Here is a 16,987-nt window from a genome sequence, read left to right on the forward strand (position 1 = left end):
CCGAGCGAATAAAATGAGTTTAAAAATAATGCTCGGACAATTCCATCGTGATGTAACTCTTCTGCAACTGCAAGGATAATTTCGCATGACACACGAGGAAACATTTTAAACTTTATTGCATGTGCGTGGGGATTTCCGATCTCAGCAGATTTTTCCGAAGACGAGATTTGAAAACTGATCATTACATGTTTGATAAATCGAATCAACCTCTCGAAACGCAAAGTGCAGCTCATTTTTGCAAATTAGCGCAATTTTCCCAGGCCTGGCCGATCCTTGTTGCCTCGTTCCGCGTTGAGTCATTTGCCGAGTGGGAAATTGATTTGATCTAGTTGTGCGGCTGTGCGCTAATGGGCCAGCCCAGCGTGATTTAGCGCCAGGTATGCGAGGTATGCCCCCCTTAATCATATGCCGCCTGAGATGATCAAATTACCGTGAGAATGGACCCCTTTAGTCAGCAACAACAACAAAAAGAAAAAACAATTCCCATCGCGCAGGCCATTAATTATGTAAGAGATCTTCTCTCGCTCGCTTGCTCGCTGGCTTGCTGGCTGCACTGGCCAACAGCCTCGAAAGCATTGTTCTCCTCTCTCTCCATCACGTAGCACTCGAATAATCAAAATAATTGACTCGACACATTTTCCCCTTGCAAAACACAAAACACACATACTCGCCACTCGAGTTGCTTTCGAATTGGGAGGAAACAGAATTTCGTGCCGCCGGCAATCTTCAAAGTTGGACACTATGCGGACACGGAAATTCTCACCTTTAGACCTTTGACTACTTAATAACACTGTTTCTTTGTTTCCCCATATCCATTGTTTCCGGACGAAACACCTTTTAAGAAAGAAAACACAATCAAATGGATGTGATTCGCGCCTCTCTGCCGCGCCGCACGAATCGTTCGGTTCGCTGCGCGCGGAGGCAATCGTCGTTTCTTAATTAACTTTCCGCGGCGGCGGGCGCCGCGATATTCGACTATAATTCCGCTGCTGGCGACGGACAATAAGACGGACGATTCGTTCGTGCCGCGGCGGACGGTAAACTGGTCGTTTTTGTTCACGGCAGTAGTTAAGCGCGCTGTTTATGTAATTAAGCCCGCAATCAAGGGCGCCAATTTTTTGTGTCTCGCCCCGACCGGCAGGCCGGCCGGTATATTACACACAGAAAGGAATAAACGGCGCGCGAGCCGTGTTATTTTCTGAAAGGTTGCACTTAATGATGGATGTGTAACAAAAAAATAAAGCAGGCATCGGGTTTTAGGGGGGCAGCGACTTTTATTGCCGTCTTTTGACAACAAAATTGCGTCAGTAGTAAAACTGTGGCTGCGCTGCTTTAATGATCGCTGGTCTTTATGACGTCATAATAAAAGCATCCGGGACTCACGACACTATTAGTCGCCGCAGCCGGCGGATAGATCACGACGATCCACGCGCGCTAAAAACACAAGTCGTGAGACGAGCCGGGAATAAATAAATGGCGTTGTTATCGGCCTGGCTGTGCACATCTCGCGTCGAAAAAGCAGTTGGCCGCCCCCGGGAAGAGCGCCGAGCAAAGCAAACGGACAAACATAAATCCATCATCGCATGCACGAATGCATTGGCCTATCGCACGCGTCGTGAGCATCACAAATTTGTCTTGCGCGCATAGGGAAATTATAAATTACTTCGACCGAGTTTTACAGATCGATTCTCAGTGCGCAGCGGCGCGCGCGCCTTTATCTGCTTGACCTTTTTCGCCACTCGCGTTCGAAAGGTGCACTTTTGTTTCGAGAATAATTTGAATCTGCATGCAGCTATCAGATTTTATCGCGTGTGGAACTTGAAGCGAATGGCACGACCGCTCGGCGGTGCAGGGACGAAGGCGGAGATGTGGAGGAGTGAACGCCTTGCGCAGTGCGATATCTGCAACTGGCGTAACATGGGAGTCGAGACGGTTGACAGCGCACGCCTCTCGTAAACTGCACTTCTGGCGAGAGCCGTCAAAGTGCAGCAAACCCCGGGACCTTGTTTGCTATTAGGCTATGCTCAGATTGAGAGATCTGCATTGCATTTGCTATTTAATGATAAATTTACATAGCATAATCTATTCAAGGATAAAACGTGGGATGGAAATCTCGCTCTGTATTCATCAGTCGCATTTCAAACGGTATATATTATTCCAAATACTCATATATATTCCCTCATGAGTAGACCCGGATTGAAATTAAATTTAAATATGTATGAAAATATTATAAGTAAATAACGAAAGAACTATCCATTAGATAATTAAGAATATGATCTCTTTCCTGTCATTTTTATCTGTGTAATTCTCAAGCAGCACAGACGAATATGAGAAAATCGAGAAATTAAAAACCTATGTTATTAACCAAAACTTTTAGGATAAATCTAGCAATCGCAGGAACGAATTTATGGCTATCCCAGATTATTTAATTTCTAATAATGGTTTGGGTTGCTCTAGAATATCTCCCCTTGCAACTATCTCAAATGTACATATTTTGTTAAACCTAGTCATATATATAGTCAAGATTGCTAGTAAGGTATTAATTTGCCTCTTTGTTGTCTGGCTCTTTTGTTCGGAGCGTGATGAGTTTGGAAGTGAAAATGAAAACACAAAGGATGATTTTCACAGTTGAAATTTATTCTCGTCAAATGCAGCACAATAAATTCTGCTGACAAATCTCTTTCCAAGCGAAATGCACATCATAAACATATATATAATTTACACATTAATCATAGCCAGTAATGTTATTTACAAGCGCGTACACATTACAATAATTTATACTTTCCAATAGTAATTATATATTTCACAATAATAATAGAATTATGCTCGCATGTAACAGGCATTATAATTAAACACTTAATCAACGGGTTGGTGGATCAAAAGAACTCATCAGTTTGTCAAAATGACTGCGCGCCGGTGCATGGCCAGTCCTGAGTGCGAATATTTGGCTTCAAAGCGCGAGAGCGAGCGTGCGACGGGCTGCTTTTTATCTGCGCATGATGTCGTCGATGCTAAAGCTAAAGGGCTTGTTAGGAACTGACGGCTGGCTGGGTTTGACTGAGAGGTCCAGGGTGGGCTCCGAAGCCTCGGCCAGCAGCCCCGCGGGGAACAGGGCGCCCTCCACGTGCGTCAGGGCGTGCCTGCGCAAGTCGCAGTTTCGCCGGAACACCTTTCGGCACGAGTGGCACTCGTACGGCTTGTGGTCGGTGTGGGTGAGCAGGTGGGTTTTCAGGTTGGAGCGCTGGTTGAAGGCGCGGGCGCAAACTGGGCACCGGTGCGGCGCGCTCTCCTGGTGCAGAATGCGGTGCACGGCCAGGGTGCGAGCCTGGCAGAAGCCTTTGCCGCACTGCGAGCACCTGAACGGCTTTTCTTTTGAGTGGATATATCTGGAAAAATAGAGAATGTGGACGTTAGATTTACACTGAATTGTAATAAATTTTAATTACAGAGTTCATCCCAATTCAATAGAATTTAACAAATTATATTTTTGGTCCAAATATTTGTATATGAAATTGAAGGAAATACACAACAAATGATATTGAACGAAATCGAAAAATTTACAAAATGGCTTTAATCTGCGCAGACTTAACTAAAGATGGGTGGCTCTCAGAAAAGTTAAATCCCACGTACAGCGTCCGTTTCTACCCCGCAGGCTTCATCAGCAGAACTTTAGCGTCGAAACAAAATTCATGCTATAGCCATTAGCTGCAGAGAATCACTAAACTCACAACCGCCCATCCTAAATCAATTCCGCGCAGAGTAGAGCCAATTCATAAAAGCTAAGGATATATAACTATTCGCATGCAAATTTGGTACGAATAGGGTGAAGAGAATCCTCTACAGGCCCTACATTCGCACCTAATTTAGGTGCGCTTTCAAATTCTTGATTGTTAAGTATCAAAAATTTAATTATGATTTAAATATATTATTATTGCTTTACAATATCTCAGGAAATTTTAATGCTGATCGCTCCCTACCTGTGGTCCCTGAGATGGTCCTGCCTGCGGAAGGCCTTTCCGCAGATGTCGCAGTTGTAGGGCCGCTCGTCGGTGTGCGTACGCTCGTGGATGAGCAGGTTGTAGCTTTTGGTGAACTGCCGGTTGCAGTACTTGCAGATGAACTGCTTCTTTGGTCTGTTGGACGCGCCTCTGCCACCCCTGCCGCGGCCAACTCCGGTGGTCAAGGGCACGGGGGCCGCAGCCACCGCTGGACTGGCCGTTTGGCCGCGGTAGTAGCGCAGCCACTGGCTCACCAGCATGTTGTAGTGCAGCCGCAGGTCCTGTGGCTGGTACTGCAGGAGGCTGCTCGCCTCAGGATGCTGCTGCAGGTAGAAGGTTTGGTGCAGGTGGTTGTTGATAATCAGCTGCTTGTGGTCAACGGCGGCCGACGGCCGCTGGAGAGCCGGCTGGAAAGCCGACCGCTCCGAGTCGAAGGTGAATTTGCTGCCGGACGGCGCCAGGGCTTTACAGGGGGCGGCCGGGGGCGTGCTCGGGGGCGTCAGGGCCGAAGTGGGGGACACTTCGTTTTCTGACAACATAAATTTCAAAACAATCTAAGATTTACGTAATTTTGAAAACTGTATTAAATACAAAGCAAAATTTATTCTCGCAGTTCCTAGTTGTTAGTCTCGTATTGCTATAATTATATTTATATATTGTATGTTAAGCAATAAAGTTTTAAAACCAAATTAAATTGATTTGAAAAATCCTTTAATTTATGTTACTATAATTGGGACGCTCTATTGTTTCAAATAAAATATTTTTATTTTTAAAAAGGATTAATGAAATACTAAAGGCAGCTAAATTAAAAAAACAATCTAAAAGCTAAATTATATTTTAAGTTTGAACAAATAAGGTATTTTTGCTGGCACTCTTAAGCTCTAATCAAAGTAGTGTGATTTTCTGGAGACTTAACTTCGGGTTCTACTCGTCATGCAGAAAAACCATTCCTGCCTAATTTAGAGCTAAATGTAAAAATGAAACTCTTGAACTAGTTCTTAGCCTCAGAAATTATCAAAACCAGCAACTGAGGTGTAACACCCAAAGATGGCAAAGATCTAATCAGGGCAGATAATATAATTCCAACTCCAAATATACAAGTGGAAATTTGAAAATTCCAGTCAAGTGCAGTGTCAACTTGGCCGAAAGCGTAAAAATAAGATCAGCGAGCGGAGCGGCCGCTGCTGCGGCGGAAAAAAAGCAGCGAATTCGGCTTACCTTGCGCTGCATCCATCTCTGTCGGTGTCAATCAGACGAGCTACTGGCGGAGATGCTTGCGACTGCCGCGGCTGCTGCTTGCCTCTATAAAACGCGCTCGCTGTTCGTTCGGTGGGTGCGTGCTTCCTTTCCAGCAGTTGCAGCAGCTACCTGATACATATACAATAAAAAAGAAGGAAACTTTTTTTAACACAAAATCCCGAGGATGCCCGGCGAGACGCGCATGCGTTTCCACCGCGGCTCCGAGCCAGCCCGCATCATTGGTCGCGGCGGCCTCTTTCTCTATCAGCACCGCCTACCTATTTATTAATGAGTCCAATATCACTCGCTACTGGATTGCGCAAGAGTTTCCCAGCGCCGAGTGCCAATCCCTTCCGCCGCGTCCGATCCATGCAAATCGCGCCCGTCCTTCTCCTCGCGCCGCGCTCCTAGGCCCTTGCCAAATATGTCCGCAAGCAGATTTTCTGCCTTTGTTCTCACAAGATTACCGCATCACAGATCGCACACGGCCAGAAAGGATAACAGGGAATGGTATTGACCGACCGTTTACAAACTAGCGAAACTAAAACAATGCCTCACTGGCGAAGCTCTAGAACGGCCAAAATACGTCTGGTGTACTTATCAAAATTAACATTGAGTGTGTATATAGCGTAAGATTCATAAGCTAGAAAATAGCCCTTGAAACATGTAAATAAATTCAAATTGAGCCTCAATTATCGAAATAAAGTTTCAGGGAGACTCGTTTTGCTTGAAATGGGCTTTGAAGCTTCTGGCCTTAAAGCAACATTTCTAGCTTATATGAGTTTGAGGTTAACAATTTTTATTGCAGAAGCTGTGGAAAACTATTTTGCGCGAAGTGTAGGAAAGAGTTTCTCAATCCGTTTATTTAGATCAGCATTCTTGGTATTTTTAGTTTCAAATTTTTTAGCATAGTAATATTTTCTTGCTATTTATTTTATTTGCGAAAAGCGTCCCTCTTTGTGCATGAATCGTTTCCAGATCGCGATATGGGATAAACCACTTTTCTTGCCTCTTTGTTCTTGCTAAAAATCAAGCAGTAAAAAAACAAATCATGAAGAAGAAGCGGCCAACAAAATTATAAAGCTTAACAGTAACCTTCAACTACCAAAAGCAACCTAAAACTCCACCGTAATGTTTATGTTATAGATGTTTATTCTCACTTAAATACAAATATACAAATACATAAATAAGACAAGTCAGAATAGGTAGATGAGCCGCAAAAATAATTCTACTAATTAATTGACCGATCATTGCAAACTTAAAGGTGAGCTCGTTGCCGTTGGAACAATAAAAGATTTCCATTTTTAATTAAAATTCAGCTTTCAAGCATTTTTAATAGTCCCTCTCATCTTGTTAAGTGGTTAAAGGTTTGAAAGGGTCATGCAAGAAGTTCTAAAACCATCCTTATTTTCCAATGATTTGATGATACAAACTGAAGCCAAAACTATATAGTATAGGGTAATATATTGACGCTCTTGACAACAAGGAAAGACAATGTCGATATTTAATTTCACTAAATAATTAACAAACTTACTTTATATAAAAACCGTTGCAGTATCTTTGCTTCGAAGCGTTAACTCTCAGCGGCTTTGCTAAAGAGCTTCCTTTCAAGATAGCCTTTTTCACTGAAACACCAACTTTCCGGCACAGATACAGAAGCAATTCGGAATCATTTCAGAGATGTCATCGCGATTGTGATATCGTGAGTCACACACACTATGCAGGTGCGGAGTGTCGCCCCTGTGTAACAATCACCACTGCTGAGTTGCACACGCGGCGGCCTGCGAAAAGAAGCGTGCGCGCGACTGCCGCCGATATGCGGTTCGCGCTCATCAACATCGCTGCAGCAGCGGCGGAGAATTACTCTCTTTATCTCTGCGTAATCGTCGCACAGCACTGCGAGTTATAAATTCACTTTACGACGATAGATTCGAAGGCGGCCGCCTTTGATGTGGCCGCCCGCGCGCTTCAGAGAGCCCGTGTCGCGGCGTCCCGGGCGATATCTGCGTATACAAATGACTCCACCCAAAATAATAACAACACACGCTGCATGCACCACCTTGGATTAAACCCTATTGTGCTCGCTGATCTCGCGAAAGCTGCTGCCAGCACCCAACTCACACCCGTTGGATGCTTAATTTTTTTAATAACACACTATATACAGCCTATGACACAATATATACACTATAAATATCACATGATGAGGTTCATATAACCACTCCGTTCAAGACTGACACAACAGAATTTACTTTAAAACCCGTTTTAGAAAGCACTTGAAATTGTGGATTAAATTATTTTCGAATTTCCTATCATGGATAATTTTGATGATTTGGAACCAATTTTTAGAAATGAATTTTGCATTTCATACTGTCTAAAGAAAAAAGACGGAAAACAACAAATTAGCATTTATTTCAAATTATCTAAAACACCTAATATGTTATCTGTTGCATGGGAGAGTCCCCACTTCTTCTCTCACACAAATTAGCCGCTGTATAAAATTTAATTACTGTTGTAGCCAATGATTCTGACCTATTTTCCACCATTCCATAAATATTGCATGTTTTTTTATTATCCTGTAAATGTAACCATCTTACATTGTAAGTGCCGGCCAATAATGCCTTTGCCATATGAATTGGTTACAGTGAAAAACTTAAAAAATATTAAACTTCAAATAAATCGATATCCAATTATTTCTCAAATTTTCTCATGTATCACAGGGTCTTTCCCATCAGCAGACCACCTTTTCGTAAATATGATCCCAGCGGTTTGTATATATATAAGAATCTCCAATACGCTGCCAATGTGTGAGCGCGGCTTTGTGTGGTTTGTCAAAGAGACGGCAGAGATCAAAAGGCGCCGACAGACACGACAACTACTTTAGTGAGTTGTGTGGTGATACACTTAATATAAAAACTCACCCGTGAAGAGGCAAAGAGCAGCACTTTCGATCTCAATATGTTACGGAAAAGCATGAATGGACGAGTGATCTTGTCAAATTTTGCACAAGTGCCTCTAATGGTTTTAATTGACTGACGATTGTCGGCTGCTTTTGATATTTTTTATTTTTTAGTGGGAACTGAAAAACCAATTTTCATTCAAGTTCTATAATTTCCTACTGCTTGCCTTAAGGAGGACAAAATATATATGGTATATATGAATTAATATCGATTATTTTAATATACCCTTCTTGAATTCATCAGGATGGCAAATACATTTTTAAATGTTGCATCAAACAGGAATATTAAAAGACAGATTTGAAAAATAATCCAAGATAACGAATTCAATATCTTATAAAAGGATGGAAAAGGGAAAGGAAATTAAATTTGAGTAAACGTATTGGGAAGATTTTTTTTCAGAAAAATCACATTTGGAAATATTGAAAATTCACTCTTAGATTTTCAAAAATACATTCGTCACCAGTTTTATCAAATTCAACAAATTTTTGTGCCTAGTATTATCTCAGAAAATAATTGGTGTTGACGTTTCAGTTCATTTTTCATAATCTCGTCTTATATAACAAAAAAATGTGCTCAATCGTTATATATCTTCTCTCTTTCTCCTCCCCCTTTCAGCTCATTTTCAGAGCAATATACAGCATAGCACAGTTCAAACACAGGATTAAACAATGACCGCGAGAGCAAATATCACGCGCTGCGGCAGGAAATGTATTTATTGGTATATATTTAGATAAGGCCCAATATGTCATCAGAAGCACGCACTGCTGACGGAAAAGTGACGCTCAGCGGCGACGGCGACCCAGCAAAGTAGTGGATAATAAATTTTACCTGCTTCCATCCATCCGTGCGGTGCGCAGACGAGGCAGTTTTATTATTTAATGTTTGCGCCGCTCTCTGCAGCGCGCGGGCGGCTCTCTTTCTATTTGCTGCGTGAATTTTGCAGCAATATCAGAGCAAGAAGGGAAACAAACACACGGTGTGCAGTTACGGCAGTAAAAAAGAGGCGGCGGCACCTCAAAAAGGTCAAATAAAGTGATAAAATACTGAATTGCACTACCGCCGCGCGGCAGATAAAGAAGAATTCACGTATTGTATACAAAGGCCGCGAAAGGGGTGCGCGATAACTGCGAACTGTATATTTGGCCAGATTCTCTCGGAAATCTAGACAAGACTTTCTGTGTATGAAAATTGGATACGTACAGCACGTGTGTATCATGGCTAAAATGTTCCTCCCGGCGTTTTCTCACCCTCTGAGAGCGTTGGGCGCTTCTCATGCTTTCTCCTATCGCAGTGCTCTATCTGAAAAATCATGCATGACGCATGACTAACACTTATAACACGGGCACGACGGGTTGGGAACAAATTTGGGTTCCAAACGTTGTCGTCACAGGGTATAAAATTAGCCATCGCGTTTTTTTGGTGGCAATAACAATATGCGTTAATTGCGCTTAGAATACGCAGCAGTAATAAAATTGTCATGGGAATCTGTTGAAATCGCAGATCTTGTTTCTGACGACCTCTTTACAGCGTTTCTAATATATGCTGTTAACTTTGGTTAGAAACGGTTGGAAAAAATAAAAATAAATAAAATTGCTTTGTAAATTGTTAGTTTTTATATACTGCGAGCGGAAAAATCTGCTGCTAGTGAGACCGCATATTCATAATAAAATAAAGAAGGTCGTCAAGATTTAATATTAACGATATTAACAAGTAAAAATTAAGTACTCATGAATTGAAAACTTTGGTCATACTCAACCATTTACATCTTGACTCTTTGCACGACTACTATATATATCTTAAAAAGTCAAATGATCGATTCTGATTTCAAGAAGTGTCTTACACTTCTAATTACGTAATAAAACAGCATTATTTTTTTATCGGGTCAGCTGGTGAAATCATGGCCCACACGGGAAGTGCTGAGCAGAGGTTCCAAAAAAGATTTACTCAACATTGTAAAGCAAACACCTTAAAAAGATTTTACAGGGATAAAATAACTATAGATAAATTATAAGAGTAATTAAATAAAAAACCGTCCGTTCTGGTTTTAAAATCCATGACACAGAGAGGAGAGCTATATAATTACATACTTCTTCAATTTTGTAAAATTTCCTGCTTGTGTATTTCTACACTCTTATAATTTGCTGATTGATATTGTTTAGATACAAATTGCTGATAATTATAGAGCTGATTAGTGAATTCCCCAAAGGACTACCGTTTTGCTTTATATTTGTGTGTTTTCCATCGGCTTGATTAGATGCGTTGATCGAAATCCACCCTATAAATCTTATATAAATTTGCCATTCGTGTATTTTAAATCTTGTTAAAGGTGTATTTTAACAGGTCTCATTGCTAAAATAAAAAATTATACATTTTCAAAAGTTATCGATAAAAATTGTAATCTCTACATAAAAACGGATTTTGAAGAAAACCTAAAACTAGCTTGTCATCGTTAGAAGTAAAAGTGAGGGATTTTATTCGTTCAACCAAGTTTTGAAATTTGCTGCCCTAATCATGAGAAAAAAACTACTGTAGTTTTAATTAAACATATAACTATTTTATGGACGGTTTACACATTCAAGATCTATTTTGAAATTGTTAAAAAGTAGTTTAAATATTGATATGTGTCACGTAAGCTGGGTTGGGGGGGGGGGGAACTCTGCGGAATGAAACCATTTTAATTTTATTAAATTTCAATACTGTTTTTCTTGAAATTATAAATTTCAACATGAACATGGAGTAAATTTGTCTTGAAAGAAAGACGTGTTGCAAGTTTGTTGCACTGTTTTGATGGGGTCCTTGAACGAGCGTTTCACAATAAATGGCCGCCACCCGCAGAAAGCTGCGTTATGTTATCTCGTGGCGTAATTGAATGATCCAGCTCACGCGCTAGCAATTTATCGAGGCCGGCGATCGAGATGGTCTGTTTCATTAATAATGTTTGGCAAACAGCGTTGAGCTCAATTTAAAGCAAGCAGAGACGGCTAACTGGAGCGGCTGCCTCCAACGCTGGCTGCATACGGCTGTGTGTCGCCGCGTCGAGAGACCGGCTACCGCCACCCTCGCTTTTATTGCATGCGCAGGGTGGATCATGCATCATCACATTTTATGGTGTTTGCTCTCGCCGCAGCCAGCGCCCGATCCGCTCTTGATTAAATTCAGCCGCTCATCTCTCCGTCCGCCGCCGCCTCCACAGCCACCAGCCGCGCGTCCACTAAACACTAAACTCGAAAGCGCAGAGAAACTATTTATCACTTACAGAAAGCTGCAAAGAGTCACCTTTAACAGCGAGCCCTCATAAATCTAACCCATTTGTTGAAAAATGGTTTAGAAATCGAGAGAAAAGGCGTTGTACATGTTGCTCCCTTTTGTAAACAAGTTCAAATATTCGTTGAAGAAGAAACTTTGTTAAAAATTGATTTCATTACATCTCCTTCTCTACGCAAAAATTGATTCTGCAGCGTTCACTTTATTTTTAGAATCTGATATATAAAGTCGATGATGGATGACATGTGCTGAAGTGAAATGACAGCCCTACAACCAAGTTGTTAAGCAGACTAGTTGGTTGTAAAGTTGGATTTATTAGCGAGAGGACTCTTAATTAACAACACTGACTGAGCAGCACGCCTGTGTTTGCTTAGCACATTGGCGTGTAATGAATCCATTCTCACTGCAATTACCCCTCTGCGAGGACGCCGCTTTCGTACTTTACCATTTTATGTCTGCCGTTTGCCTTTTATATTTGCGCTTTTTCCACCAGCTTGATTGGACGCGGCGATCGAAATATCGCCCCCGCAATCACAGTCCTATAGGTTGTTAGATTTATAATTCATAGCAAATAAATCCCCACAATGTTAATTTTTTGTGTAGATGTGGAGGATGTGAATTTATGCTATCTGCTGATAAAATTGAGAAATAATATTCATTTAATTTTTTTGAAATCTGTTGTAAATTGATCCTTGACAAAGAATTAGAAACGATTCAATGAAGGAAAATTTCCGACTTTACTTTCGAAATTAGCAGTTCCACATAGATAACAGGATGGTGATCAATGAACTCTGTTTATACACAAAATGAAAAACGTTTCGACTGAACACTCATTAATTGAACTTTTGATCTACTACCTAAGCTGCCATTACAATATGCGAACATATAGCAGCAGAAGAGAATTAAACGACTGAAACCGCAGATAACTCAAACAATCGTTAAGTGGTAATAAATGATAACAAAAAGAGAGCCATAATTGTGTCCCTCTGCCGGCGAACAGACGTCAGTGCCAGCCAGCCAGCACACTTGGCCGTCTCAATTACAAGGAGCAACAAAGGGTGCGCACATCCTCATTGGCGGTGCGCTGCGAAAAGTGTTATCTTCTTGGAAGAAGGGCGTTGGCTGCTGCGCCGGTTAGCAAAGCGAATTCTGGCGAAAAGTTGCAGCAGCCGGGAAACTTGAAAGGGCCACAACTAACGCATGCAGAGAGAGGCACCCACGCCAGGAAAATGGCTGAATAATCTCAAATTTATGCAAATAGTCGGCGCAATTGTGCGCGAGTGTGTACAAACGAGCGGCGCGACACAAAGAGGCACATTCTGGAAAAGCGGGGCACTTTTGCGTCAGCAGCCAGCATGCATCGTGTGATGAGAGAGCGGCAGAGCAGCGCGCGCTTCTCTGTATTCAAATGAGCAGGATGTCAATAATATTTTAAATTCAGTTACCAAGTCAAACTACAGTGCGCCGAGATTACAGAGCCGCGGGTATTTTCACTTCAAAGGGCGCCCGGTAATCAACTTTACCTTTCATGCAGATGGAATTGCCAATCTCTCTCTCTCTCTCTCTCTCTCTCTCTCTCTCTCTCTCTCTCTCGTGCCCTTTGTCTCTCTCAGAGGCAATCTGAATTTTCCACCGTAATATGACAGTCCGCTTGATGATGCTGCTGACGGGTTGGTTGGCGCTGAAACAACATTACGAACACATTCAAAGCGCGCACGGTCCTCTGTGTGTGTTTGTATCACTTTAAAATGATGCTGCAAACGATTTGTGTACGCGCTCACCGATATTATCGCATCTCCTGCTGTAGGGGTTGCTTGCCTCTCTCTCTCGTGCGAGCCATAGGCTAATTGCATTTGCAACATCAATGAAGTGGAAAACGGGCTATAATTGCTGTTCGCATCAGCAATCGGCAGCCGTCACAGGAGCAAACCGGTGCCATAAATCTGCCATCGGTCGCTTATTTCGAGCAGCAACCTCACAACGAGCTCTCTGAAATTTTGATGGCATGATTTAATTTAAATCCTGCGATTTTGTAGCCAATTATATCCCAATACCGAAGCATTTCTATCAAAAGTAAGCACTTTTATATTTTTAAGAAAAAATTAGAATACTGAATGATTAAATTGTTGACAGAAAAGTCTATATTAAAGGGAAAAGTAAACATAAAATGTTGCTAGTAGTAATGCCAAATAATGTTTAAAATAAAGAACTGCTCACCGCATTCATAGCATTTTTAGTTTTATTTAGTTTTAAAATCGATTTTAGTAAAGATCGTATAGATTGGCATGGTAACTCAAATCTCCCTTCATCTTGATTAAAAAAGCTATACACGAAGAAAGAAAATAAATAATATAAACTATAAGCTGAAATTAAGGTAGAATTAAGATATCAATATTTAATTAACACATCAACATCATGAAACATACTAAAGATAATAAAGGTCTAAATGTCGAAATCTAAGAAATGATTGCATTTTTTAAACGATTTAGGTAATTTTTTAATAATTAATTATGTTTACTGCTTTTAATCATTGGAAATTAATAGTTCTAAATTATATTGTTAAATGCTAGTATATCTCTTGCAAATTGACCTTTTGAGAGCTTAATTGAAACATTTTTCTGTATATGTTCCAGCGCAAACGACTCAAATCTCTAAACAAAACCCACTAACTTGTGCAGCTACTTTGTATAATGCGCTGCCAATGCTTCTTCGTCTTGAGCCGCGTTATAAAGAGTTTGTTGCTATGCTGCGTGAATTTGTACATCAAAAACAGTTTTATAGTGCTGAAGAGTATTTTGATTGTGTACAGAAGTTGTAGCAACTTCAATTTTTCTTTTCTTTTTGAGTGAATGTAACTGAATGTTTGATTTGCAATTGGATGTATGTGGTTTATTGCATTACTGTGTTAAATTATGTACATGCCAAAAGACAAATAAATTATTTTTCTGTATTTATTCTGGGTTCACAGTAATACACAAGACCCGACGGGCCTACAAAAGAGGCCAAGTCGGGAAATGGCGCCTAGACAAATCAGAATAGCCGGGGTCGTCTCCAAAGGCGGGTTCAGGGCGCTGGTCCTCACTGCAATCTTGGTCCCACGTAGCCACCATCCACCAGGAGCCGCGAGGCCTGTTCGACTGATCAGAATGATGGCCAGGAACTTCGATGTCAGCGTGGGCTGGTTTTCTCAAAGTTGACTTGGCTGAGTTAGAAGCATGGTGAGCAGCCGGGCGTTAGCCAAGGCTTGACGCTCTTCCACGCTGGCCCCCAGCAACTCGTCAGGGAGATTTGGCGCTGGAACTCGATTTCACTCTCCCGGCCGGTCTTCTTCGCAGACTTAAGAGCCACCCCTCGTCCGAAAATGAATTTCTTTCTTCAGGAGTGCCGGCTGTCGCTCGTTTGATGGCAAGGTTGAGGGCACGGCGGGGTCGACTCTGGGTCGTCCCAAGCTGAGATCCCTCGATGGTCGTTGCGGTGGCCGGTTTCTTGGACGGAGAGCCGCATCCTCCGGCTAAAGAGGACTCCTCTCCGCCAAGGCAGAGCCCCTCGGCGCGATTCTGCGATGTCGCGAGCGAAAATTCGCAGGGTGCCGTTGGCGAGCTACTCGGCGCTTGTTGGTCTTTGCCATTGTTGCTTTGGTGGAATCGTACTCACTCGCCGGTCAGAACTTCTAAACCAGAATTTTGGGCCGAAATTTTGTTCCCCAGAAGAAATTTTGACGTCGATCGATGCGGCGTGAAAAGCTGAGCAAGGAGATGCCAGTTTCTTCCAGTCAAAGTTCAACGTCGGGGCCAAAAGGGGAAAATTCTGAGGAGCGAATTTGAAGTGCGTCCGTTCTTGTTGTCGGCAACAATCGGACTCCAAATTATTATTATTATTAAGAAATAACTTCTAATTATTTGATTGCACGGGCAAACCACCCATTTCTGACCCAAGAAAATGACCAGCTAATATAACAATGTATCTCATCTCGTTAAAATGTTTTTCCAAAAGGATAGCCAACTATCTGCCTATATAGAAAAAAATAAAGAATGCTACTTTCCTTACAATCAGGAAATCGGGGAAGTTGTTGGCGTCAAACTCTCTGATCAAGTAAAATTGCTTGGGCGAAAGAGACTCAGCTAATATGTTCAGCAGGAGACGTTGATGAATTTGCTTTGCGAACGAAAAACCATCAGCCATTTCTCGTGATGGGCCGTCGTGAAAAATGATGATAAAAGGCAGCATAACGCGGGCCGAGTATAAATTTGCCACTTAATAACCGCACGAGCTAGCGAGACCGATTACACACACAGCTACTAATGTCTGGCGGGTGGCCTAAATATTTGGATCGGCGCCTGCTGATGGAGCACAAGGGTTCGCCGGGGCGCCCCGTGGTCCCGCCCTCGGCGGCGCCTTCAGCTAATAACACCCAATATTACGCACGCTCCTTTCTACCTGCTCCCTTAATTAAAAGCCGAGTTTTGTTAAAAAAGATATATACATTGGATACGAGGAAGGCGCTGCTTTTAATTTATCTCGCCGTTTTCTGCGTAACTTTAATTTCGGCGAGGCTCGTTTTGCGCTTTTGCTGCTGATAAACACAGACACTCGTGAGAATCTTTCCTTTTCTGTGGGTGCATCCTCTGTATGGCGTAATGATAGGTATTACAAAAATGATACTAACTGCCGCGCCAGGCACGCATTATTATTTCCTCTTTCTGCGGCTCATTGCCGGCGTTTAGTCTGGGAGGACCGTCGATTTTCGGGCCTACTTTGCAATTGAAGGTTTCATTTAATCACTTGTTTGTCTGCGTGATGGAATGACCCGTCGATTTACATTTGTTCCGATTTAATGCGCGGTTTCTGATGTCTGGAAATTTGGAACAATTAAATTCGTCTTTCGACAAGCTATTTCTCTAACAACACAAAAATTGGCCTCGAACTGCTTTCACAGCGTTTAACTACTATTTTATTGTGACCGTCTCCGCACATGCTGCTCCCAAGACGCATAATCCTGCAGGTCGTATTTGTGAGCTGAACTTTCTACTGCACTGCCTTACGAGCGTGCCGAGCATGTGTGTCGAGGGCTTTTTTCAAATCCTTTTTTAAGGCACGTCATAAATTTGATTTGAGTAGCTCTAAAAGAAAATTAGTCACACGCCCGAACTCAAACATAGGATTTCGCTGCTGCTCGGAGCGTGCACTAAAGGAAATAAAGGCAGCGACCAAACAACCGACTTAGGGAGTATAATAAAAATACAGTAGTGACCACAGTGAACGCTTAAATCGCTATAGCTGCTGGCTTCTTGTGGTTTATGTTTTCACGACCAAGTATGGTGCTTTTTCAAAAGAGCATATTATATGCTACGCAACGGGTTTCCCTGTGGACGGATCGCAACAGCCGACTCCAAATGCCTATTTGTTGTATTTCCTGTGTCCCAATAATTGTAATCTCATGGACGGGAAAAATCTGAGGTTAAATTAACAATCGAGAGCCTGATGAATTTTGCAGGTCTTGATTGATAGACTTCTTGATTAATTTAAATG

General features: G+C 42.0%; 1 protein-coding gene across 3 annotated transcripts; it reads right to left on the reverse strand.

Annotated features, from left to right (window-relative positions):
• Positions 1 to 2,616: 2,616 nt before the first annotated feature.
• Positions 2,617 to 7,115, reverse strand: LOC135948325 (protein bowel-like). 3 transcript variants are annotated; one of them, XM_065497544.1, is made up of 4 exons: positions 6,772 to 7,115; positions 5,217 to 5,366; positions 3,978 to 4,527; positions 2,617 to 3,386 (listed from the first exon to the last, which is right to left on the reverse strand). In XM_065497544.1, the coding sequence occupies exons 2-4, from the start codon at positions 5,230 to 5,232 to the stop codon at positions 2,987 to 2,989; spliced, it is 966 nt and encodes a 321-aa protein (XP_065353616.1). In that variant the 5' UTR covers positions 5,233 to 5,366; positions 6,772 to 7,115; the 3' UTR covers positions 2,617 to 2,986. The 3 variants fall into 3 exon arrangements, with proteins under 3 accessions (XP_065353616.1, XP_065353617.1, XP_065353615.1); XM_065497545.1 differs by lacking the exon at positions 6,772 to 7,115 and adding an exon at positions 5,516 to 5,803; XM_065497543.1 differs by lacking the exon at positions 6,772 to 7,115 and having other exon boundaries at positions 5,217 to 5,803.
• Between the last annotated feature and the right edge of the window lie 9,872 nt (positions 7,116 to 16,987).

This window comes from Cloeon dipterum, chromosome 1, assembly GCF_949628265.1.
Source record: "Cloeon dipterum chromosome 1, ieCloDipt1.1, whole genome shotgun sequence".
NCBI lineage: Eukaryota > Metazoa > Arthropoda > Insecta > Ephemeroptera > Baetidae > Cloeon > Cloeon dipterum.